At 36.8% G+C, this 26,728-nt stretch overlaps 1 protein-coding gene across 2 annotated transcripts; it reads right to left on the bottom strand.

The window, feature by feature from the left end:
• Nucleotides 1-998: 998 nt before the first annotated feature.
• pcsk1 (proprotein convertase subtilisin/kexin type 1) lies at nt 999-21,129 on the bottom strand. Of its 2 annotated transcripts, none has more exons than XM_067423196.1 (14): nt 20,472-21,129; nt 19,727-19,831; nt 19,368-19,493; nt 14,155-14,301; nt 10,240-10,316; nt 8,032-8,120; nt 7,571-7,743; nt 7,187-7,399; nt 6,759-6,859; nt 5,817-6,050; nt 4,417-4,574; nt 4,202-4,335; nt 3,953-4,114; nt 999-3,716 (listed from the first exon to the last, which is right to left on the bottom strand). In XM_067423196.1, exons 1-14 carry the CDS (start codon nt 20,643-20,645, stop codon nt 3,309-3,311), a joined length of 2,301 nt encoding a protein of 766 aa, XP_067279297.1. In that variant the 5' UTR covers nt 20,646-21,129; the 3' UTR covers nt 999-3,308. The 2 variants fall into 2 exon arrangements, with proteins under 2 accessions (XP_067279297.1, XP_067279299.1); XM_067423198.1 differs by having other exon boundaries at nt 999-3,713; nt 20,472-21,125.
• Nucleotides 21,130-26,728: the final 5,599 nt, after the last annotated feature.

Here is a 26,728-nt window from a genome sequence, read left to right as displayed (position 1 = left end):
AAAGGGTGCTTGCACACATCTACCAGCAGAGGCAAAATGATGACACTGAGATACAGCATAATGTATTTTGTGTCACTAGATGGCGCCATGTTTCTTTATTCAAATATCAAACACATCAGTCTTTATTAAACCATGCAGGGAACATTAAACAAAACCTTAGCAAATTCTGACAGTCCATCAAAGCAAATAAATAAGATTGCTTAATTAAGCCTGTCTAAGTGTTCGTTTGATTAATTTGACACTTTAATTGCTGTTATTACGACCACAAGAGCAGTACAGGTTGTGACTTGTTCTCTCTAGCTACTAGTTATTTACTGATTTTATGCAATCGCATACTTCAGCAAGAATATATTGGCCAATTTTTTCTTTTAGGTATGTTTCAACATGCACGAGGAATAGCTATTAAAGCTCACACAAACCAGAGATGTTTGAATTATTAATTAAGTGTGTAGCAGGAAATGATGTATTCACTCTTTCTCGTGTGAATGTGTCATTGAAAGAAAGCTCTTCTGCAACCCAACATGCATCTATACAAAAGCATCATGGTATTTGAATCTTATAAGTGCACATACTAAAAAGTTTGTTTGCAATGGTACTGTTCGGTTTATGCTAAAAGTAATTTCATATCTATATATATCTATATATATATATATATATATATATATATATATATATATATATATATATATATATATATATATATATATATATATATATATAGATAGATATATATATAGATATATAACTATATATTTTGTATAAACAACTTTGGACAGAAGCATAAATAGGTATAAGTAAACGCTAACCACATTGAAAAATTACAAGGTGTGTGTGTGTGTGTAAAGGGTCACTTATTTTGGTTGTCACCTTAATACATTTTATTGTATCAGTAGATCAGGCTACAGTTACAGCCCACAAAACCTGGCCCTTTAAATATACTGTACAATTGATAATTGACTCCACTCTGGAAAAAATAAAAAAAATAAAAAATTATGCGCTGAACCATGACAAACATTTATTATTATAATTTCTTTTGACAAACTGGCATTTCCAACCATTTCAGATTATATCTTTAAAAAAATAAAAAACAGAACTGTGGTTTCTGAATTACTTTTGCGTAACTTAACATAAAAGGATAACCTTTGCACTATAGATTGTGCGAAAATAGAATACAGCAGGAACATTCAAGCCTGTTTTACAAATGCAAATCACAGACAATCCCTTTCAGAGTATCATCACAACAGCTGGATACATTTTATTGGAATTAAGTCCAGAGACTTTCAGGCTAAAGGTACAACAACATTTACTCATAAGAGACAGGTAGGAATTGCGATTTAGGCTTATGAGGTAAATGGTGATTTAATATATTAGGGTTTTATATAGATTACTTTGTGTACTTTCATAAACTACTATGAACTCTTAGAAAAATAAAACTTTATCTTTGTTTTATGAATTTTTAAATACAAAACCAGTTGATACGTTCTCAGTTGCTTGGGTTGCACAACTCACTTTTTCATGAGTTCTATTCATGAGTCAACCATAATTGAAGTATTTAGAGATCATTTCTAAAGCAGATGTTTCCAGAGAGAGCAGGGGAGAGGTACATGGTAACAGTTGTGCAAAAAAGGGCAGATAAATTTCAAGGTGTCCCACAGGTGCATCCTCGGCACTGTACAGTTTATTGAATGATAGTTCTCTAAGTATACAAATGCTGTCACCCTGAGTGTTACAGTGATCTATAAACACTCAGTAGTAGAACCAGGTGTTACTGATGTCTTTTAGTCTAAAACAAGGTTTCCCAACCATTTCTGTCTGCTAAAGACTTCAATTATTTAGTGGTATAAATTTAAGTATTCTAAACTTTTAATATACATTTATATAATATAGTTATTTATTTATTAGTTATTTATTTATTTATTTATTTATTTATTAATATACATTTATTTTAAATATACATTTATATAATATAGTTATAGCTTTTTTGTTGATGCTTTCTATTATTTGAATAGATTTTGTTTTTACTTTCATTTTACTTCTAAGTTTTAGTAATTTTGTCGTTTCGTTATATTTATTAATATTTTTTTTAAATATATCTATAAAGTTTTTATAAATGCTTTTTTTTTTTCAAGTAGATTTTTTAATAGTTTTAGTTTTAATAAACTATAACCCAGGAGCAAATTTTGATTCCCAACAATACATAATTATTCACTTTAATTATGAATTTAATCATTTTGAATGGTCATGATGCTTTTATCATCCACCCACTTTAGAATAAGACAGTGAGTGTATATCATTTTAAGTACAATTTTCTTTACAGGTAAAATATTTTTACAGGAAAATGACATTGGTATTTCTATCACAATCTCACTGTAAATATTCCTGTAGATCTCACAAATCTCAGGTTGAGAAACCCTGCCCAAGAAAAACAACAGTATTTATAAAGAAAAAAAATCTATCGCTTTGACCTATGAAAATAAGGTGTTTTATATCAGCAAAGACCCAGGGATGGATTAAAAGAGGAAATTGTTTCAGTCAAAAAGGCATGTCGTTATATTTTGTTAAAGTATTAAGACAAACATTTATGTATTTGGAACAGCGTGCACTCACAAATCGTGCACAATGAGACAAAGAACGTGCATTGAGAAAGTAAATCGGGTCAGATTTGATTTCACGTTGACTTTAAGGACTGATTCTGCAAAGAACGACACTTCCCATAATCTTTACAATTTACAATCATCATCTTTAGAGTAGAATATTCTCATAACATCCTAATGTAAACGTTTTCATAGCATGCAAAAGTTGGTGGCAGTGAAGGCAACATGAGAAAAATCATCAAGAGACGCCATAATTGGTCCGGTCATTGGCTTTATATCGTAGCAACCTGGTTCAAAACTGAGGGATAAATACAGCTGTTTTTTCACCACAGATTTACAAACACTCACACTGACAGACACAGGCCGTAGAATGCTTATACTTGATAACTACATGTGCAGATAAAAACAAGCTTGTCTGGAAGAGAACAATATGCTATGTTCCTCTCTGTATCTCATTTCATCCCCCTGAAGTTCCTCTATGTACCAGTTTACTTTCTATCTTGCCCCTACGCCCTGCTGAAAAGACTAGCTTGGCAGGTTTACCAGCTGTGTTTTAAGAAGTTGTGATGCATAACTTGCTCAACGTAAATACCAAGACTTGGTATATTGGTACACATCGAAGAATGAAAAAGAGCCTTTAGCTGGTCTTTTCAGCAGGGCATCCGGTTTCTTTTACCTACTCTTCCTGTCCTTCCATTTCCCGTCCCGCTGGTCTCATTGCTGGTCGTCTCCGAGCATGTCAAACAGCGCCTGCAGCAGCCGGTCGTCTCTGTGCCTGTACGGTTGGACTCTGTAGAAGTTGTCGCTGTAGTCACTGAACAGACCGTTCTCGGAGCCCCTGTAGCGGTTTAGCTGGTTGAGGGCCTGGTACAGCTTCTGCGGTGGGATCCTTTCACGCTGAAAGGTCTTCGGAGGAGCCGCCAGAGCGTGAGGAGGAACTGCCGGCATCTGCCTGTTGAAGGCCGACTGGAGGAGACGCAGCAGGGCCAGATTGGCAGTGGACGGGCCTGGAGGAACAGCTGGATTTTCCTCTGGGACACCGATGGAGGCAGCAGAAGGGAGTGAGTCTGAATCCACCGGACTTGAAATTTCTGCTTTCTGAGCTGGAGTCGGAGGTTCCTGCTGGTCAGAGAGATAGGAAATTGAAGAGTTAAGGCTGGAGGAATTGCAAACTACTTTCCAACAGGTCCATCAGATGCTTGAAAACAACAGAACAGAAGACAACAAAAGCACGCATCCACAATTATTTGGCCGGAGAGTTGTAACAGTCAGTATAGCAACCACAGATACATTACAAATATGTTATATTCAACAAACATTCTTCTCAATATCTTCTAAAGTTCGCCTCCCTTTCTGACCTTGATCATGTCTTCCATCGGTTCCACGCCTCTGCGATCGTTTTGTACAGCGTTGTAGGGCAAGTATACCCTTGCCATCTTCATGTGGTCAGGCTTCTCAGATGTCCCATGCAAAATCAACTTCCAGCTAAGAATCTGACCCCCATTCTCCATCCGTCCTGACTGTTAGTGAGAGAGAAAGAGATGGATTTTGAGTATCAGGCGCTCCATGAGAATTTGATAAATGTTTGCAGAGATGCTGGTATGTACCGTATCAGTAATCTTCAGGGTCCAAGTGCCGGTGGGATTCTCTCCCCAGGTGTGCACGGACATGAAGGCCCAGTTTCGGAAACCGTTGGATGATGTGTCCCTCTCTCTCTCCGCCAGCAAGACTGTGGTAGTACCTAATGGGACAAACCCAACAATCAGTGTTCTCATTCCCAAATGTGCCCATGCTAGTGTGTTTAAGTTTGTATATGTCTCACCTGATGGAGATGTCAACGTGATATGGAGGTCTCCTCTCCGCGTGTACTCAATGCTGACCTCCACCTGCACATGCTCCAAGGACACGACAGAATTCGCCTGTCCTGCGCAGGACTTAGTGGGGATCTCGATGGATATCTCACCCGCGGCTTTCAATGGTCTGTAAACAAAAAGGTATTTGTAAATGCAGTTTAACACATATTTGTTGCAAATATAATACAAGCAAAGGCAAAGCATGGTGCTAGCAAACGACAAGATTTATGCAGGGCTATGTAGGGAATGAAATCCTAGTGTATTATGAGCACTCAGCAAATCAGCATATAAGTATGATTTTTGAAGGATCATGTGACACTGAAGACTAGAGCGTCGGCTGCTGAAAATTCAGCTTTGCATCACAAAAATACGATTATATTTTAAAATAGTTAAAAAAAATAAAATGTATTTTAAATTGTAACAATATTTTTTTACAACATTACTGTTTTTATCAAATAAACGCAGTCTTGATGAACATAAAACTAAAAAATAATATTTTTTGGATAATGCATTTAGAAAAAGATGCCAAACATGCTATTATCGTCAGCTTCAATCAGTTTGAAGATTAATGAAGGGATTTTTCTGCCCACTGTTCCCTAGACAGATATGCATGAGTGATATAAACTGTAATCCCTACAGATTACATTGAAAGGCACAGAATTTGCATCCAACAAGAGCCATGGTGATAATGCGCACCAAATGCTAAAACAAGTGTGTGTGTGGATGTGGATGATGGACATACAGTAGCTGGGAGCCTATTGTGTGTCCCTCTTTATGTCCCTTCTACAGTGTTTAAGATAAGGTATAGCAAATACAAAAAATGTGTGTGATTGAGTGGCATTCTCTAAACAACATTTTATTGTGTCGTGACACTTGCATCCAGGAATCGGGAAATTCAGATCCAGGAAAATGAAACATCTGTTCAGGTGCAGCTTTGTCTGAACACTAAAGCCTCACAATCCTTAGAATTTCTAAGATGTAAATATAGGAGGAAAAACAGTGCTCTGAGTATTGAGTAAAAACCGGAATAGATTCCAATTCCCAAAATATACCTTCCTAAGAAACCCTTTCGTAGGAATTACAAAAGCAGTTGTAAAGAACAAACAGATGGGTATAAATGTGCACACACACACACACACACACACACACACACACACACACACACACACACACACACACACACACACGGGATCTAGTGCATTAATGTGGTTATTAATAAATTGCCATAGCTGAGTGCAGTAGCAGATGGCAGGAGATCATCCTGGTTTTGTCTTCCATACATAAGGTGCAGCACCACAGCTTTGTCTCTGCTGCAAAAAGCAGAATTTTTTCAATCCTAACATCTGGAAGCAAACTCAACAAAATCTACCTTGGTTGGAACGTCTCATCTCTGACGATGCACTGTTTCTTCTCCGGAACATGCTTCCAGACCTTGGGATCAGCCAGGTCAACCAAAGCTTTGGCGTTCAGGAGGCCAAACCCAAACCGACTGTTGACCATCAATCCAGCACCGTTCCTTTTCCAGCCTGGGTTATTGGCCAAGGGGTCAAACTCAGATGTCCAAACCACCAAGTGCTGAAGGTCTCTCCAGGTCAGATCAGGACTAAGTTGGCGAGCAAGAGAATTTAATTCTAATTAATTTAGAATTATTTTATTTAAGATTTTATATATATATATATATATATATATATATATATATATATATATATATATATATATATATATATATATATATATATATATATATATATATATATATATATATATATATATATATATATATATATATAAATAAATAAATATATAAATAAATAAATATATAAATAAATAAATATATATATATATATATATATATATATATATATATATATATATATATATATATATATAAATATATATATATATAAATATATATATATATATATATAGAGAGAGAGAGAGAGAGAGAGAGAGAGAGAGAGCCATATTGATACTTTTTATCTGAATAAATTCTAAAAGTTTTATGAGTTTATGATAAATATATTTATGCTGATTTTAACCAAATGCATTTTAAAGAATTAATATTTAAATTAAATATAATATGCAAATAGTTAATAATAAACTCTGCCATGATTTGTTTGAGTGCAGAAATCTTACCTGTCTACCCTTTTATTAATGTATGAATGATAATTATGCATGACATTAAGTTTATTTTAAAAATGCAATTCAAAAAAATTGTTTCTTATCAAAATAATTAACTCGGAAAACTGATGTAAAACCAATGAAATCCTACAAATAATATAATATGCAAAATGCTAGATGTTTGACATACTTCTGCTCCAAAGCCAGTGCAAATATCCCAGCAGCCAATGGGGCAGATGCAGACGTGCCGGTGTGTGTCTCTGTGCATTCATTGTGCAAATCGGCACTAGTCTGAAAAACAACCAAATAAAAGATTAAATCTCAACACAACAAAACCCAATAGAGATAAAGCAAACACAGCAACCAAAAAAGATTAAAAACTGTCAGACATTTTTTTATTAATTCTGTCGAATCGATTTATCACGATTGATCGCATCTATATTTACAAACGTTTATGTTAAATGTGATTAATCAGATAAACAGCACAAATGAACAGTGCTGCAGCACACATTTTCATTGATCTCCAAAGAGAAAATCAGTCATTTGATACAAGGCAAACCAAAGGCAATATAATAATTGAGATCATAAGAGTGAAAATATGTATAAGCGAAGACTCACTATTCTCTGGTCCGTGTAGTCTCCGCTGCTGTAGGCCGTGGCCAGCGTAGAAGAGCATTTCTCAGCGTACCACGGAGACAAACCCTGCTGAGACGCACTGCTGATGGAGATTGTGTAGAGACTATCTGTGTATCCATCGCAATCGCAGTTGTCACCCTGACGCCCACCGTTACCTGACGCCCAGACGAAAATGGAGCCCTTTCCACCACGCCCCTGGAGTAAACACATTTATTTAGAGACCATTCGATTACAACGGGTTAAGAGTTACACGCCATAAGCACAATGCATTAGTTGGGTGGCTGCTAGGATGTTCTGGATGTTTGCTAGGTGGCTTCCATTTAGTTTTAGATTTGGTCTAGTAAAACCAATTCCCAAACTTCTTACCTTCTGGATTCCGTACTCAAAAGCTTTCTGCGCCAGACGCCCGGGGCCCTCCACGGTCTTCCCATCATCGTTAGGGCCCCAGCTAGCACTGTAGATGTCTACGTGGTCAGGGTTAAAGCCGATCGAACTGGCTTCAATGGCATCTGTCACGATTCCATCCAGCATTCGTATTCCTGCAGATGGGAAGCACAAAAGATGACCTTCATGGATTTTTCACCTTCAAAACAATCTACTATACAAGTGATTGAATGGTGACGATTAAATGTTCTGCTATAATGTTATGACTCACTAAAGCTTATATGACCGAAAGGACATGGACATGTGGATTATGTTTGTGTATGACTGGTTATACAGGTCAGCACTGTTATATAATCATATTGTCATCTCATTGTTGCTGGACTGGTCAAAAAAATCGAATTAAAGATACTAAAAGTGGACAAACACAGCTTGACAACACAAACCTCCCACTTTCGAGTTGAAGGCCACTCCAACGCCACATTTGTTGTTGTCTGCTTGCATGGCAATCTCTCCAGCACATCTGGTACCATGCCTGAGGGCATTCAACAGAGAATAGGGTTACAATTCAGTTCCATTCAAATGTAATATACCTGGCATGTTCAAAACCCATTACATCTAAATGTGTATGCTAACAAAAATTTGCAAGCATGGTTACAGAGGGGATGGTTGCTAGGGTTTCTAGGAGGTTGCAAGATAAAAGTGAATTTTGGTGGTTGCTAGATTGTTGCTAGTGTTCTAGGTGTTGCTAGTATGTTCTGGCTGGTTGCTAGGTGGCTGCTAGATTGTTGTTAGTCTTGCTAGGGTGTTCTGGTGGTTGTTATATGGTTGTTATTGTATTCTGGATTGTTGCAAGAAAATTGCTAGTGTGTTTTGGTGGTTGCTAGTGTTCTGGATGGTTGCTAGGTTGTTCTGACTGGTTACTTTCTGGTTTCTAGAGTATTCTAGGTGTTTGCTATATGGTTGTTATTGTGTTCTGGGTGGTCGGAAGTTAATGGTGTGTTTAAGTGGTTTCTGGTGTTCTTGGTAGTGTGTCCTGGCTGGTCGCTAGGTGGTTTAGGGTGTTCTGGGTGGTTGCGATATGGCTGTTATTATGTTCTGGGTAGTTGCAAGATAACAGTGCGTTTTGGTGGTTGCTATATGGTTTCTAGGGTGTTCTGGCTGGTTGCTAGGTGGTTTCAAAGGGGGCTCTGGGGAGTTGGTATATGGTTGAGTTATTGTGTTCTGGGTAGTTGCAAGATAATAGTGTGTTTTGGTGGTTGCTAGATAGTTGCCAGTGTTCTGAGTGGTTGCTAGGGTGTTCTGGCTGGTTGCTAGGTGTTTTCGAGGGTGCTTTGGGTAGATGCTATGTGGTTGTTATTGTGTTCTCAGTAGTTGCAAGAGTGTTCTGAGTGGTTGCTATGGTGTTTTGGCTGGTTGCTAGGTGGTTTCCAGGGTGCTCTGGGTAGTTGCTATATGGTTGTTATTGTGTGCTGGGTGGTTGCAAGCTAATTTCTAGTGTGTTTTGGTGGTTGGTAGTGTTCTGGATTGTTGATAGGTGATTTCTAGAGTGTTCTGAATAGCTGATAGTGGGTTTCTTGGGTCTTCTGGGTGGTTACAAGATAATTGTGTGTTTTGGTAATCTTAAGTGTAAGATATTCAGGAGGATGCTAGTTTTAGCAATTGCCAACAATATTTGTAATTATTACAGAGGAAAATGACTGATGCGACTGATTGACTGTCTGACATTGAGTGCCTAATGTCAAAGATTAGACTAACAATGGATATCTGCTGAATAACATTACATTTTGAAGGGAGTAATTTGCTAAAAAATGATTATAATTTATCTTGGAATCGTTTAATGATTATTAAAGTTCAAATTATTAAAGAACTTTATAAGTGTGTGCATAATTATGAGCGTTTGTTTGTGTGTGCAAAAAAAAAACTATAGCTGCACAGTATGAGTCATTCACTGTCATGGACACACAATGAGTGCTTCTATTTTCATGACCACTTATTTTTCTGTTTCAAAGCTTCCTTTTCTCTAGGACTATCAATTTTATTATGTTGATTTAATTAGTAATGCAATTAAATATGCTCCCTGACCTGTATGCAAATGTAAACTACGTCAATTTGACACGTTCCCTGAGGACTATTGATGTGAGACAATAATCTGCATGTGTATATAAAGCAAAAAACAACACATACTGTATATAGTAATTTTTGTTATCCAGATGTGCATGGGTTCTGATCCTCTTATGTAAGACAGCGTAAGTGATGTGCGTAACACTGGAATGGATTACACTCGTTCCCTGATGAAGAACAGACCTTCTCAGATCAGTGTCACTGTCAGTTCTGTTTCATCGCAGCTTAAAGATGGAAAGCAATGCCAGCCTGGTCTAATTCTCCCTGAACACATTTTGCACGAGGTTAAATAAATCTGCAGATCTCTTTAAAGAGGACAGAAAAGATATATGCCAGTCCAAGGCTTGTAACATTTTCCAGTCACTGATCAGTTATCGGTGTATGTGGTGCTTAAGATAATTGAAAGGCTAAAAACTTCTGAAAATCTGTCCTTGTGTTTTTCAAGTGTGGATCAGCATGATTCTAAGATCTCTTGAGCTTTTCTGCCCCTTCATTTGGAGAAATGAAAGCACAGAGATTCATTCACTCACTTGTTTTCATTGGTGGAGTCGTATCTGGGGAAGGGATCAGGATCATTGTCGTTGAAATCATAGCTGGCAGCAGGATCCTACATCAAGGGAAGCAGAAAATGAGGGTTTGAATGAGTGCAACAATCTTTTTTCTAGCATACACAGAACAAACAGGTCATCAGTAGTGTCAATATGTTGCAGACAGATGTGGTTTTATAGGAAGGGAGAACAGAAGTGCACTACTGTTATTATTTCTAATGAGTCTGAATTGCAAATAGTAAAAAAAAATTCAATCAATCGAATATAACAAAAAAGTTTGCTAATATATGTATATGTAACGGAGGCCAGCTAGTAGTCGCTGTGCAAATACATCTACTCCTCTGATCTCAAGAGATGTTAGAGCTTGTTAGAGCGTCAGGCTCTCATGCCAGTGGACCCAAGATTGAATCCCGCTTGGAGCAGGCGGTTTGAACAGGAGAGGTTACAATATATATATATATATATATATATATATATATATATATATATATATATATATATATATATATATATATATATATATATATATATATATATATATATATGGTACCCCTGGTAAATATGATCAAATATGGCTGTAAAAAATAAATCTGAATTGTTTATCCTTTTGATCTTTTATTAAAAAATGCACAAAAATCTAACCTTTCATTTAAGTAAAAGAATTGAAAATGGGGGGTAATTCACATTATGAAATAAATGCTTTTCTCCAAAACACGTTGGCCATAATTGTTGGCATCCTTTTATTAAATATTTTTTGCAACCTCCTTTTCCAAAGATAACAGCTCTGAGTCTTCTTCTATAATGCCTGATGAGTTTAGAGAACACCTGAATAGAGAGTTCCTCCAGACAGAACCTCTCCAGATCCTTAAGATTCCCAGATCCATGTTGGTGCTTCTTCTCTTCAGTTCAGCCACACATCTTCTATAGGGTTCAGGTCAGGAAACTGGAATGGTCATGGCAGGAGCTTCATTTTGTGCTCAGTGGCACATTTTTGTGTTGATTTTGATGTTTGTTTTGGATCGTTGTCCTGATGGGAGATCCAACCACAGTCCCATTATAAGATTTCTAGCAGAATCCATCAGGTTTTGATTTTTTATCTTTTGGTATTTGATAGAATCCATGATACCATGTATTTGAACAAGATGTCCAGGACCTCCAGCAAAAAATAGGCCCACAACATTAAAGATCCAGTGGTATTTTTAGCCGTGGGAATGGGGTACTTTTTATTCATGTTTGCACCAAACCCATCTGGAAGATTTGCTGCCAAAAAGCTATTTTATAGTTTCATCTGACCACAGAACCAGGTCCCTTTTGACTTTCCAGTCGTGTCTGACAACTGAATGTGCTGGAGTTTGTTTATGGATGAGCGAAGAGGATTTCTCTTGAATCCCTCCCAAACAACATGTGGTGATGTAGTTGTTGTTTGATTTTTATTTATTTTTTTAGGCTTTCTGACCCCAAGACTCAACTAATCTCTGCGATTCTCCATCTGTGATCCTTGGAGAGACTTTGTGCACTCAAACGTTCCTCCTCGCCGTGCATTAGGACGATATACACACACGTCCTCTTTCAGGCAGATTTGTAATATCTTTAGTTAAATGGAGCTTCTTAATTATTGCCCTGATGATGGAACTGGGGATTTTCAATGCTTTAGCTATTTTCCTATAGCCGCTTTCTATTTTGTGAAGCTCAACAATCTTTTGCTGCTCATCAGAACTATATTCTTTGGTTTCACTCATTGTGATAAATGATTAAGGGAATTAGGCTTTTATGCCTCCTTATATTCATACTCCTGTGAAACAAGACATCCTAGCTGGACAATTTCAAGTTCCTTGTCACCTTGGTGTGATAAAAATGTTTAATATTAATGTAAATATACTTCAGAGATATTTTTGATAAAATTATAAAATTCTAGGGGTACCAACAATTATGGCCAACGTGTTTTAGAGAAAAGCATTTATTTCATAATGTGATTTACCCCCCAATTGTTTTACTTTAATGAAAGGTTGGATTTCTGTGAGTTTTTTTATATTATAAAAAATAAAAAATACATTTTTTAAATACAATTTTTTTACAGCCATATTTGATCATATTTACCATATATATACAAAATGTTATGCTTGAAATGTGATCAATTGTGATTAATCTATTTGACAGCACAAATCTTGACGCAAAATTGGATAAAAGTGCAATATGTTGGGCCCTACATCCTAAAATGATAACTAGATGCCGAATTATTATGCTTTTTTCCCCCATAGAGTTGGTATTACTGTACTTCACAATTTTACAACTAAGATTATATTCAGAGCTGTTCACAGCCAAGCTTTCATTAAATGTCTCATTACCAAAAAAGTAGTAATCCCACACATTTTTGCAGGCAATGTCGATGCATTTCCATCGTTTATCATTGACTAAAATGGATGTATCTGACCGGTACGCTTGTCTCTTTTGCAGCGTCTAGCGATTGACAATGTTCTTAAAACCCATTTAAATTAAATATGTAAAAAATATGTTTGAATTATGAACTTTGTCAAGTCTTTTATTTTGAAATTTGGCATTCATGTTATTTTGTAGTTCTTGTCATGGTCTATGTAGTTCTTTCTGTATGTTAATCAGTGCCCGGTGTTTCTGAGCTGAGGTAGGCCTATTTAACCTGGGATGCATCTCAATTGATTAAGACGCACCCCAGGTGCTCTGTCTTGCCCTGCGTGGATTATTGTTTCTTCGTACGTACGTGTGCATTTCATGTGGTTACTGATCTGGTCTTCAGCCTAGACTTCATGACATGTGTCATGGTCAAGTTATGGGCATGTCTTATGATTGGAACTATTAAACACCTTTTTATCTGCATATAGATCCAAACTATTGTTTGACATTTTGAAGCCACGTTACAGATATGTGAAACTTTTTTTTAACGCTGAACAGCATTTCATGCCCAAACTTGCCCAAAAACATGAATTGTAATTTGAGATAAATGCTGCCAAACAGAATACGGTGTCATAAAATGTCATAATTACGGCAATTTCAACATGCCATGAATACAGCAACCTAAGTTCATGTGATAGTGTTTACAGATGCATAACACATACTTATTTACATAAAAAATAGTAAGCATTATACACAAAGTCGTACACTAAGACTCACAGCTTAAATAAACAGTTAATATTTTTCAGCACATTTTTGTGAAATATCAGGACACAAATGTGTATAATGACATGGGTATTACAAGAAGACGGTGAAATATGAGGACATGTCCCCACTTTTCAAACGGCTTATAAATCATACAGGATGAGTTTTTTTTAGAAAGTAAAAATGCAGAATGTTTCCTGTGATGGGTTTAGGGGCAGGGGCAGTGTAAGGGGATAGAAAATACGGTTTGTACGGTGTAAAAACCATTAAGTGTATGGAATGTCCACACATTTCAGAAAAGCAAACGTGTGTGTGTGTGTGCGCGCCTGTATTAAGCGGTCATTGCCTCACTCGCCAGCATCAGACACATACGGGTCTCTTTTATTAAGGGTTACTTTTTGTAAGACTGCTGTTTGTAAACAAGCCAACAGCAAAGCAACGGCAAATCCTAATAGGAGACAGATGTTTGATTATTATCCTATGATTTATGAGTCGTCTCTATTGCAAAAAGGGGATGCTGGGCTCACTGCAGTCTTACGTAATTGGCACACATTCAGACTGAATTTTTAAATAGCTTTGAATGAGCGAGTGAGAGTTTTGTTTGTGACCTTCTGTACTGGAAGCCCTTATCAAACGGCATTGCTCGTGGTAGGTGTCACTATGGATAATCCTCTGCACAGTTGAGGGGGTAGCTGTTGGCATGGAAACAACAGCGCAGAGGTTTTTATGGATGGTAGTCGAGTAGGCATTGCACGACGACACACTTACGTAGTTAGGGTATATGTCGGTGTGGTTCCACTCCAGGCCGTCATCTAGAACGGTGATGACCACTCCTTTGCCCGTGATGCCCTTCTTCCAGACCGGGATCACGTGTAGATCCAATTTAGGGAGGGATGAAGACGTCCGTGTGTCTTGCTGGAAAGGGAGCATGAAAGAAAGACAGTTTAAGTGTGCTGAGTGAATACGTGAGTACCACTGACTGAACATTCTCAACCTTTTCACAAAGACAAAAGCCTCTTTGTATGACACATCCACTGACCCTTCCAACAAAAGCTGTTTGCTTGAAAATGAAAGCAGGCGATGTAATCACCCATGCCGACCTTTTGGTTTGTGGAGAGTATTTTCAGACCATACTTGACCATGAGGGGATTTTTTCTTATTGACTGATAATTAAATATCAGAGAGCCACTGTGCAGTCACTAGCTAGTATATAAAATGCAGTTAACCGGAGTTGTGTAAAATGGGTAACACTTTATTTTAAGCTGACGTAGATACATGTTACTACATATATTTACTCTAGTAAATTACTTAAGTAACTAACCCCAAACCCTAACTGTAACTCCATAGTGGGTACAAAGTAACTAATAATATTATTTAGTACACTGTAAAAAATTATATGATCATTAAGTTATGACAACATATGTTTTTACATTGCTTTAACTCATCAAATAAGTTAAGCAATTAAAAAAGACTCTTTAATGTAATTTAAGATGAAATTACCTAAACATCCAGGATTATTATACTTAAAAGTACCAGTACTAGTGTACTTATTTGATTAAATACAATGTAACCTTAACATAAAATATAACCATAAAATGTATTAGCAGAGAGTTTGCCATCCGATTAGCATAATTCAACAAAATTAATTAGTTCATTGATTCACTCAGTGACTCTTTCCGTAGAGCACATCATATAAAGTGGTCACAAATTAGTAATTTTGAGTATTATGAGTGAGCCAGAGAATCATATAAGTAATAAGAATAAAAATAATGCTTTTATTTTATATGACATAAAAGTCTAGGTAACAGTTTAGTTTAGGGTTAAATTCTCATTATAAATGATAGTTGTTTATTAGCATCCATATTACTAAGATATTGTCTGTTTATTAGTACTTATAAAGCACATATTAATGTATAATGTATAGTACAACTAAGTACTACCATACTAACTATTAATAAGCAGTAATTACAAATTTATTGAGACAAAAGTCACAATTAATAGTTAGTTAATAGTGAGAATTGGACTCTAAACTAAAGTGTGACTGAAGTCTAATTATGGCATATGTCTTAAAGTTGAAATTATGAGATAAAGTCAATCACATAAAAAAACATAAAAAGTTGAAATTATGACAGAAAATCAAAATTATGCGATAAAAGGTGGAATACCATAATTATGACAAAGAAATTCAGCTTTTTATGACTTTTCTCTTTTCTCATAATTGTATCTCATAATTGTGACTTAGCATCTCATAATTTTTTGGACTTTTATGATTTACCAAAGCATATTTTTTATGTGGCCGAAATAGGCTTCCATCACTTCAGGCTCGTTAAACTAAAGGGGGTGGGGGGGCTAAATAAGTTCACTACAAGCTTCAAAAAATGCCTCATCCATTCAGTTCATCGACAGACAACAAGTTCTAGTCAATTCTGTTTGCTCACAACGCAGATATCTAGTTCAATTTGTGCAGATTTCAAACACCTATACTCAATTAGAGAAGGGGTGTGTATTCGCTTGTCACAGCCTAGGCTATTTTCCAAGAAATACTCTTTTCTAGACTGGAAAAGGCCATTAAAAGTGCTTCACAAAGCACTAACAAATCAGTCCATGGAGTTTAAGGAAAATTATTTGTTCACTAAAAAAATATTCTGTTCACTTTATTCAAAATGTTGTTTGCACATGACATGTATGTATATGGTGTTTGCAGTTACGTGCCAAAGCTCATTGAAGCATAAAAGTTAGGAAGAAGGACAGAGAGGAACAAAGAGGTCTGTGATCTGCTCACAAATTATGCATAGACGCTGCAGTAACACTACCATGAAGCATGACTCATAGCTGAGGACTCACTCTGGAAAGACGGGGGGGGAGTGAAAGAGACGACGCACCACACATGACGGCTCTGCCACATAGCGCAATCACAGCCAACATAACCTCAGGAGGGCTGTAAACCCCACGGCTGAACTCCACGTCACTGATCTAGCTTCATAGCACCTTTAAGTGAGTCAAGAAGTTTTACTGGGCGCCTCAAATATCGGCAGGTGCATAAACTCTCTAGCGTGATCATTGCCTCTAAAGAGATGCAGTCAAACACAGTGATGCAGCTAAAAATGTTCAATGTACCCAGTACGAAACAGATAAAATACGAATAAAACCACACAATGTTCTCAATACAGAGAGAAAAAAGGTTATGATATGAGTCATCTCTTTAATTGAATTATCAGCATTCCTCTCTGGTGAAATGTAATCCTTTCACGAGCAGTCGTTCTCCTCCATAAATCCATATCCTTCTTTTCTATCTACGCTCTCATCTACTAAGATTGAACGTCATTCTTTCTTTCCCTTTTAACCACCTGGCTTCACAGCCTCATCTGTCAAATTGACCAATGGAGCACAACGGCGACCGCCCACTTTTCAGCAGTCTTGGTTTCTGAAGCATTTTTTCTGTTCATTTTCTCCATAGGGATTTCAAAAGATTTTGCGAGTTAGAAGCCAAATCAACCGAACCTCTGAGATGAATCATAGCATTGCAGTCTTTGCTTTTAAGCAAAACAACAACAACAACAACAACTGTGTACTTTTATTATCTATAAACTACATTCCTTTAAGCTTTGCAAACGACATGATTGAATCAGAAACAATACATAATGTAAATATATTTTTTATAGTCAAGAAAAAAACATAATATTATGTATGTTTGGGAAAATAAAAAATTCAGATAGACCATGGTATATATGTATGTATATATATAGCATCTCAGAGCATCTCCCAAACTGCAGCTCTTGTGATGTGTTCAGTGGTCAGTATCTATCAAAAGTGGTCAACACAACAGTGGTGAACCGATAAAGGGTCATGGGCGGCTAAGGCTCATTGACGCACATGGGGAGCGAAGGCTTTTTCACTAAAATTACATTTTTGCTAATATTCACTTTCATCTTTTATGTCTCATGAGTTGATTCTGAATCAACGGAGAGGCTGATTTTAGCTAATAAGATACATTTAGAGACAGGCACATAAAACTAAAATAAAACTGGGCAGGAACTTCATTAGCAATTAGGTTAAGAGGTGGCGGCGCTAAAAAAAAACATGCTCGACACATAAATAAATAGGTTTAGAAACTTGGTGAAGCAAAAAGAACAAAAGGTCATGCCGGTTCATGCCACCGCTAAATTACGTTTTAGAATAAAATGTTTGTCCAAAAAATTAATCCCTCAGTCGGAAATGCAAATGGAGGTTTTCAATTTTATTAGAGTGAATTGCTATATAAACCATGAGCTGTGATCCATATTAGAGCCAGTTGAATCCTTCCCATCTGTGACTGTACGGAAGTACGGAAGCCATTCTCTGGCATTAAGAGCTTGGCTTCCATAAAATAAACCCATCAATCCATTGTGTTTCAGTAAATTGGTACTAATGTGTGATTGGCTCTTCTGTTGTTTGGGATTAAGAAGCGTTCTCCTTTACAATCTCATTTTGTTTAGCCATACTATGAGCTTTGAAAGCTTAAAAACACTGGGCTTCAACCGCCTATAGTGCGCAAGTCCACAGGGACAACTGACCCAGCAATGAAGTCCTACAGACAGGAAATGTAATTCACCAGAGAGGATTGTTACAATGGCTTCTACAACAAAGCTGTTGTTGATATTAATGGGTTCCGCATTTGAGCACAAGTCCATCGAGTCTATTTTTTTAAATTGTTTTAGTATTTTTCTTATATTGAGAACACATGAACTTTTCAAGTCAAACCCACTGTGATTTGAGGTTTTTAAGCTAAAATAAATATAACACAAGTAGACACATTTCAACTTCTACCAAATGGCTAAGTTGCTGTTACCATGGAAATGAGAATTAGACAATACACCTTAGCACTGGCCACCCACTCCAATAAAACACTGCAAATAATGTTATCGAGTAATTTTCCCTATACGTTCTTAACTATTTATATTTATAATAGTGTATTGTCATATTGATTAATCATATAATATAAAAGTTTGTGTTGTGTTATCTGAACCACAAAACCATTGATGTAGGGTTTGTAAGGATAGGACGATATTTGATTGACAAATATTTGTAAATCTGGAATCTGAGGGTGCAAAAATATCTAAATATTGAGAAAATCACCTTTAAAAGTTTTCCAAATTAAATCCTTAGCCATGCATATTACTACTTCTAATAATATATATTTACGATAAGAAAATAATACCATACACACATATATATATATATATATATATATATATATATATATATATATATATATATATATATATATATATATATATATATATATATAATAATTTATTTTTTCAGGGTCTGTGTATTTCATTTTATGGACTTTAAGTTTGTCTGTTTTCAGTCACGTTTCCTTGGTTCTAGTTTCCTGCCATTAATCTGTTACCATGGACACTCATTTAATAATCACATCTGCTTGACATTTAGCTTATCATCATGTTAATATGCTCTCTGTTTTTAGTTCTTCATTTTCTGGCATTGTTTATATCTTGCTGCTATTGGATTATTTGAGTTGGTTTTGTATATAAATACTTTATTTTAGTTGCTTTTTCATCCTTCTCTTCATCATCTGAACCTATACTTGACGAATATATACATACACACAAACTTTTATTTCAATATTTATAAATGTATTTTATTTAATACTTCATTTGATTACATCATCCACAATGTTGGACACTATAACATGCTTTTTTGATGTTGTTAATTAAAGATTAGAGTAAGTTTTATACTATTTCAGTAATTCTACTTCAAAGTGTAATGTTTAATTGAATGGATATTTACTTTGTGAAATTTAGTAACTAATACTAGTAACTAGTAAAAATTATTTCAAGTTGGTTCAAGGTTTAGAACTTTCACAAACAAGGAAAATGAATGGGAAAAATATTTGTGGAATCAATGCCTGAAAATATTCCAGAGCAAAAGCAAATCAAACTCCACCTTTGACAAAGGAAAATTAAGATGTCGAGACTCACTAGATACCACTGTTGGTTCCACATGGGATCGTCGAAGAGTTTGTCCACAGAACACTCCTTACATTCTGTCCCCAGCGAGGCACGTTTGGCCCTTCGCTTCTCATACTGCTGTTCAGCCCAAGACACCTACAGGAGAAGCCACAGGTGCCATTCAGAACCATTCAGTGATCATTTAAAGTCCAAAACATTTGCATCAAAAGCCCATTTGAACTGTTGTGAATTATTTATTCTTTTGGAATTATCATGCTATTACAACACAGGACATAAGTCTACCTACTTCATTCTCATTGACATCTCAGAGGGGTTTTTATTTACACATAGAAAGAAAGCAGTGCAAGGGGTTTCGAAAAGTCTCATACCCTGTCATCTTCCGACAGACGTTTGGTGATATGATCTGCACTCCTTTTGGTCCTGCTAGGGTGATTGTGCCGCTTGAATAAATAATGGTTTTCCAGCGCCCCAATCTGCAGACAAACGAAACAGAGAATTGACTGAAGAGAACGGTTCATATTAAGAGCTAAATTAAGCCTGGTCATAATGACGCAGTTCCCATCTGTCTGGTCTAGTCTGCCTGAAGCTACTTCAGAAAAAATAGAATTATTAATAGGTCTAAAAAATGCCTAGCAGCTTACTTGGGTTTCCTTTCATAAAAAAACATTGTTCTGAACTATATGACACAACAGGTGCATTTTTTTAAATATATAGGATGGCACTATGGCACGTCTGAATAGCAAATGTAGAAATTGCATAATATATTTATTGCATTTTACAATTACATTTGTATTGGTGCAGTAATCCTTAAATATAAAAAAATCATTGATTTCAGATGTCAACATAGATACAAGTATCCTAGTTGCAAAGCACATTCAGCTATCACCCGGCAGATGCCTCAGTGTTTAATGGTTGAGCAAATGTTCTGGCAACTGATTAAACACGTTTTTCTGATGCACATTCATATTGATAGAACAGATCAAATATGATCTAGCCTACATTACATAGCCTACATTGAGAATATACAATTGCATGCAACACTGATGCAAGGTACAGCCAGATGTGTGTGAGACGAGTGTTTTGCCGTGAAAGACAGCGTTTAGTGTGACTTACCTGTCGAACTAATTCGTAGCCGAGCTCGCCGGCGATGGATCGCGCATTGTCGCTTCCTCCTGGAATCTCCACCGCCCATTCGTTCAGATACTGTCTGTCCACAGCGGAGGACACCAGCGCACAGAACAGAGCAAGAACACTGCACAGCAACATTGGACGACATCTTTCTTCCATTTCAAATCAATTACAACCACTTAAAAATGATCTGGATGATCACGATGAATACAAAACAATTAAATAGAAATAAGTTAACAAATAAATATAGAATATGTAAACACAAGAAATATCAGCCCAGCTCCAAAAGCCTTCCTTAGGTAACGCTAGTCTCCTCTTAATTCTGATGCAGTGTGAGCGAGTAATTGAACGCGCATGGAGAGCCACCAATGAGAGAGTCGTGGAAGGGGAAGGGATGTTTACACGTCAAATTACGAACCGCTCTGACGTCAAGTTCTACCTGGGGTAGGATGCTCCGGTCCCGGGGGACTCGGGCGGGGTGAATTGCGCATGAAAGCGGAGGGGCATGCTTCTCTATAAATAGCCGACGACCATTATTACACTTAGAAATTGAGCAAGAATTGAAGCTTTTGTTAGAATAATTAGCCTACACGGGCAATTCTGCTCTTGTATGCCCGCGAAACCCTCATATAGGAGGTTCTGGGCTAGATCTTGTTGTTTATATCTGTTCAAATCAATATCTCATTAGCCTAATACACTAGCAGATATACTAAGTTGAGGATATATTTATTATATTTATCTAAGATATTTATAATGATAAATAAGAAGGGAACGGCTATTCAGTAAACAGTTGACGTAACTGTTTGCGTCATGATGAGAACGCTTCAGCACCGCAGCGCGGGACAGCTCCACTTCACGCGCTGCATCTGCAAAACCAATATTCCTATACAGAAATCTGGCAACATGTTAAACATATCTTTTATAAACAGAATCGTATATTTCTCTCTCTCTCTCTCTCTCTCTCTCTCTCTCTCTCTCTCTCTCACACACACACACACACACACCATCTAGCTATCTGGTAAATGACAGACAGGCAGATAGATAGATAGATAGATAGATAGATAGATAGATAGATAGATAGATAGATAGATAGATAGATAGATAGATAGATAGATAGATAGATAGATAGATAGATAGATAGATAGATAGATAGATAGATAGATAGATAGATATAGATAGATGGACAGATATTTTTTCATTAGCTATATGATTTTTTTAAATAAGGATTATCAAGAGTTTCTCGTTTGACATGAACAAATATGCAATAGGCTATTTCTAAAACACTTACTGACCATACCGTTATATTGGGTCATCTGGCTTTCTTCTCGCGTGACAACAAAATGGATTCCTTCATGTTGGTTTCCCACTGATCTTGATTTGGCAGACTAAAAGGCTAGGCAACTTCCCAAATATTATCTAATATTTTAAATTAAAATACTGAAGAAGTATTAAGTAAAAAAAACTAAAAAACTAAAAATAAACTCAATGACATCGAAATACTATACGTCACATCAATAATAATAATAAAAACACATAAATGATAAAGAATAGGGAAAGAAACATACATTCATGTTTTGTTTTGAATCCAGGCTTGCATTGTTTTGCAGGCATGTTCATTATTCACATGAGGGGGGAACAACCCGATATGTTGTGGGTATATTTTGGGAGGACTTTGTAACTTTATCTGTGAAACAAAAGTTAATTGTGTCGAATGGTTATCATAGTTATCAGTGATATGGCATAAGTTATAAACCAAGTGTGGAAAATTGGGGGCGTTTTACCCCACAGACTAGGTTGTCATTTTTTTTTTATGTCGTTCTGAAAATATAATTATGTTTTCCTTAAATAGCAAGTATAGCTACTCCCTATAACAACAGGCTCTTCCCAAATGTGATGTTCTCCGTTTTTTCTCAGGTAGGCTACGTCACCGGTGTAAGCTTCGCGGTGAAAACTTCTACATCGCTCTAACCATAGCAACAATAACAAAATATCTTGATTTTATCTAGTGGTTGTTTTTCCCAAAATAACCACTAGATAAATCAAGATATAGCCTACTCTACCCTAAACACGAAAATAAATATTTTAAAACATAATGGACAATATGAAATATCAACAAAAATTGTTAAGCAATGCATGTAAACACTGCTGTATTGAGTAATTCGGGCTCTAGATTTTTCTTTCTCCAATAATTTAAGAATCGGGACACCAGCTACAGCCCTGTGTATGAATACCAAGAAGATCGTGAAGAGGAAGCCAACAAGGTCTCGCATTAATAATCTCACAGATTTATTCACTCAATGACCCAGGCCAGACAGAGCGATCTACTGAAGCTCAGGCCATGTGGACACGAGACGCCGTCGTGACAAAACAAGTGCTTGTATCAGAGAGAGAGAGAGAGAGAGAGAGAGAGAGAGAGAGAGAGAGAGAGAGAGAGAGAGAGAGAGAGAGAGAGAGAGAGGCTGGAATCGTGGGCTTTAAGCATGTTCAGACAAGCACCGGTCCCTTTTGATGTCAGCATCTTTTGTTTTGTGTCACTGGTCCATTTGTTTTATGGAGTTTATGAAGCTGGCATGTCACTCGAGTGCTTCCGCCTGCTCGTGTTATCTCTGAACAGACGGTGTTGTCCAGGTGCATCTCGGTGCCTGCTCTAATTGGCTTGAATTCTGTGTATTTGCCCGTGGATTCGAAAGAAACAAACAGGATCAGGCGACTTTTAAAATAGCCATTATTAAGAAGGGTTTCACTTTATAAATGGCGGGCAGGACAGTCCGTGTACACTAACCAACGAAATCCTTATTCTGTCCAGGCGACTGAAGCATTTCAGGATGTGCAAGATCTGTTTTCAAATGGAAAACTTGCAGTTGTAGAGGATTCCCAAAGTTTGACGCTGGACTAGCCTACCTGCAATTAAAATACTAAAAAACGGAACCTCTTTTGCACAAAAACATTAGATATTTCAATATAGGCCTACTGAATGAACAACAACTAACGTTACTCACCTTTTACAGTTTGCTATTTGCACGTTTTTGTAACAGAAAACGCTGCGTCCCAGGCAGTTTTTTGAGCCCGTATGTTAACTTAAACCACGACTCGTGGCGTGTTCAAGTTAACCAATGACCCGTAGGCTTCGTGTTTTTCCAACCTTCTACCTGTGAAAATGCACTGGAACGGCCGTGAAACTCCTGACTTCCCATCCGTAAACTCAGATCGATGTAGTTACGTTAGTTCTGACGTCACATAGCCCGCGAAACAAAAATGGATGCGGTGTTATGAAAGTCGTACATTGTATTTTGCAAATAAAGTAAAATAGCTCCTCTTGCCTTAAGCACCGTTTTTTCACATCTGTTTTCCTCATATACGCAAGAAGTAAGCACATTTGGCGATAGAAATGATGAGAATAAACCCTTGTTTTTTACCTCTAGCTACAACAATTCCTTGAGCTCGGGCAGTTTGGCGTGACTTTGCCTGGACAAACGCCATGTCGTAATTACTTTATTTTGATTTGGCAATAACTCGTAATTACAACTTTAGACTCATCATTTTTTGAGAGCTATAGGCTACTGCATGAACGCTGTACCAGGCGAGCGTACGAATCCGATGAAGTGCAGTCACGAAAGAGAGAGAGACTGTAAAGCTGATGATACACAGGGCAACTTTCTGAGCAATGTTGCTGAAAGATGTTCTGTGGGCTTTTTCCCATTGGGAATGGGCAACAAATTTCTCTTTGGATATCCAGATAGAAATTTGTTGCCCATTCTCAATAAGAAAGTGCCCAAGCAACATCTTTCAGCAACATTGCTCAAAAAAGTTGCCCTGTGTATCATCAGCTTAAGTTTGGAATGCTTCTAATTCTAAGTGCAAATGTTGTAAATGCTTTCTAGCACACTAGCTTAGTAGCCAGTAACAGTAGCCTAATTCACCAAAAGCCCAAAAAAATCCATTTTGATTTCATAGGAACTTTAAGCTAAGAAGGGATCCTTCATTCTCTCGCTCACTGGCTCACATGAAATAATTGATATGCTTATTGTATGTTTGCATTAGTTTTGTTAAAGTTAAATGTCAATGTTGTATCTAAATGGCTTTGGGGTCTGTGTTGGTTTTTGATTTTTATGGAACATACACTTCTCAAATCTTTGCTTTCATTTTCATCTATTTTTCTTTTGGGCTATTGAGGATTGAGTGCCATGCAGCAACCAAGCAACTGTCATTGAGATGAATGGGAATGCTAACAAAAAGCCAGATGTATGAAAATAAATCAACAGGTCTGTTCTAGAGTAGGCCTATCAGATGGACCATTGAGCAAACAGTCCATTTGCTGAAGCAGCTTCAGTCATCCACGTCCACCTAGCAACACCTGCTTACAACACTGAACGCTTTAGACTTTGCACACCTGGAAATAGATGAGGACGAGTATAGCAAGGTTCATGAGTGACATGTATGTTTGTATTCTTTAAAAAGGGTTCAGAGAGTTGGACAGTTGAAAATAGAGGTCTCGCGTTTGGCCATTGACTATTGGCCATGACCCGGCCATCTGTCCTTGTGGCATCAACTTTGGCGAGCTGCGCAAACCACAGACTCGAACTTGAGGGTTTTTTAGTGTCGGAAGTACTCAGTCATGGAAAACGCTCCTTTTTCCTGGTAATGTACTGTTTAATTAAAAAGGCTTCACTGATCAAACATGCACACAAACACATCAAATGTGGAAAAACCAGACCAGCCAATTGAGATAATCTCTTGCATAATGATTACTGCCACCTCATCTAAGCTGTCACCGTAAAAGCTAAGAGTTGTCATTAAGAGATGTGGTAACGTCAAATGGTGAATGACCAATAAGCGTATAGTGGGGTAAAACCAAGACCTGCGGAGGGGGGTGGGGTGAGGCAACAGGAAATGAAAGGTCGGAGCAATGGACACTCTGACTCAGACCAGAATACGTCATGGACGCCATGATGGCTGTGTAAACAGTGTGTGTGAGTGTTTAAACTGCTGCAGATGAATTAAGTTTAAAATGCTTTGATATCTAGAATGAAAGAGCAATGGATTGTGTAGCCCGCTTCCCATCTTTTCATTTGAAGGTTGTATGTCAATCACAAAAATAGGATGGTTTTCAAAAAATGTAGCCATGAATACAATAAAACTATTTTTTTAATTAAAGATTTATTTTTAAAATGTCTGATATATATATATATATATATTATTACATATTCTGTAATCATTTACTCATCCTCAAGTTATTCCAAACCTGTATGAGTTTCTTTTTTCTGCTGAACACAAAATAAGATATTTTAAAATATACTGGTAACCAAACAGTTGATGTGCCCCATTGACTTAATTGAAGTCAATGGGGCACATCAACATTCTTTAAAATATATTTTGTGCTCAGCACAAAAAAAAAAAACCTCATACAGGTTTGGAAGCACAACTTGAGGATGAGTAAATTATGAATTTATATATTTGGATGACCTACGGTATTCCTTTATTAATAATTATTTAAAATTGATGTAACAACGAACCATATAAAATGGCTCATACAATAGCAGTATTTTGCACGCAGTCGTCTGAGTCAATGTTGTTCTGACTCAGACCAGGTATTCTAATCTTCGCTCTCTCTTTCTTCTTCGCATGCATGCACACATTCTTTTCTTATCGCCTACTCTTGTCCTCAAACTGTGTCATTTGTCAAGGATGTGTGGTTGTCATGGAAACCTTTCTCTCCTTCCTTGCTATCTTGCTGTCAGTCCCCAGTGTCATATCAGTGATATAAATATTGGAGGAAATCTATCTGATTATATAATCATGATCAGCAGCCGGATTCATTACACAGGATGACAACTTTGGATATCTATTTTGCATAAAACATGAAGGAGAAAGTTTTGTACAGCCTACAGCTTGGGACAAATAATGTCACTTGCCGATATGGATTTCACACTTTTTTGTCATACATGAGTGTAATAATGTCTTTTTGCTATAAAGTGCAGTGAGTCAACATCCTGAAAAACAGTGTTTCACAACATACCCCATTGTTGATATATCTCAAATAGCCTGGTGTGGCCTGCACCGGTAATTAGGTTTCTGTTTAGTAATCTCTCTTTAGTAAGAGAGAGAGATAGGCGGCAGCTCTCAAAGGCACAGTGCTCCCTAAGGTTGAGTAGAAACTGCTTGTTTCTATGGCAAATAATGACCAAAGTAGCCAATTAAAAGGAACATGCAGTGTTCATATACATGCATAGAAAAGCATACAA

Source organism: Pseudorasbora parva, chromosome 18, assembly GCF_024679245.1.
Source record: "Pseudorasbora parva isolate DD20220531a chromosome 18, ASM2467924v1, whole genome shotgun sequence".
Classification (NCBI taxonomy): Eukaryota; Metazoa; Chordata; class Actinopteri; order Cypriniformes; family Gobionidae; genus Pseudorasbora; species Pseudorasbora parva.
The sequence above is the reverse complement of the archived record's forward strand: the minus strand, read 5'-3'. Positions and strand labels throughout refer to the sequence as shown.

Bases quoted from the DNA above. Each gene is read 5' to 3' on its own strand.
- pcsk1 (XM_067423196.1), bottom strand. From the start codon at position 20,645: ATGGAAGAAAGATGTCGTCCAATGTTGCTGTGCAGTGTTCTTGCTCTG. The intron at 19,832-20,471 runs GTAAGTCACACT...GTTTGTCTGCAG, and splicing joins GCTACGAATTAGTTCGACAG to ATTGGGGCGCTGGAAAACCA. The intron at 4,336-4,416 runs GTGAGACATATA...TTGTCCCATTAG, and splicing joins CACGTTGACATCTCCATCAG to GTACTACCACAGTCTTGCTG.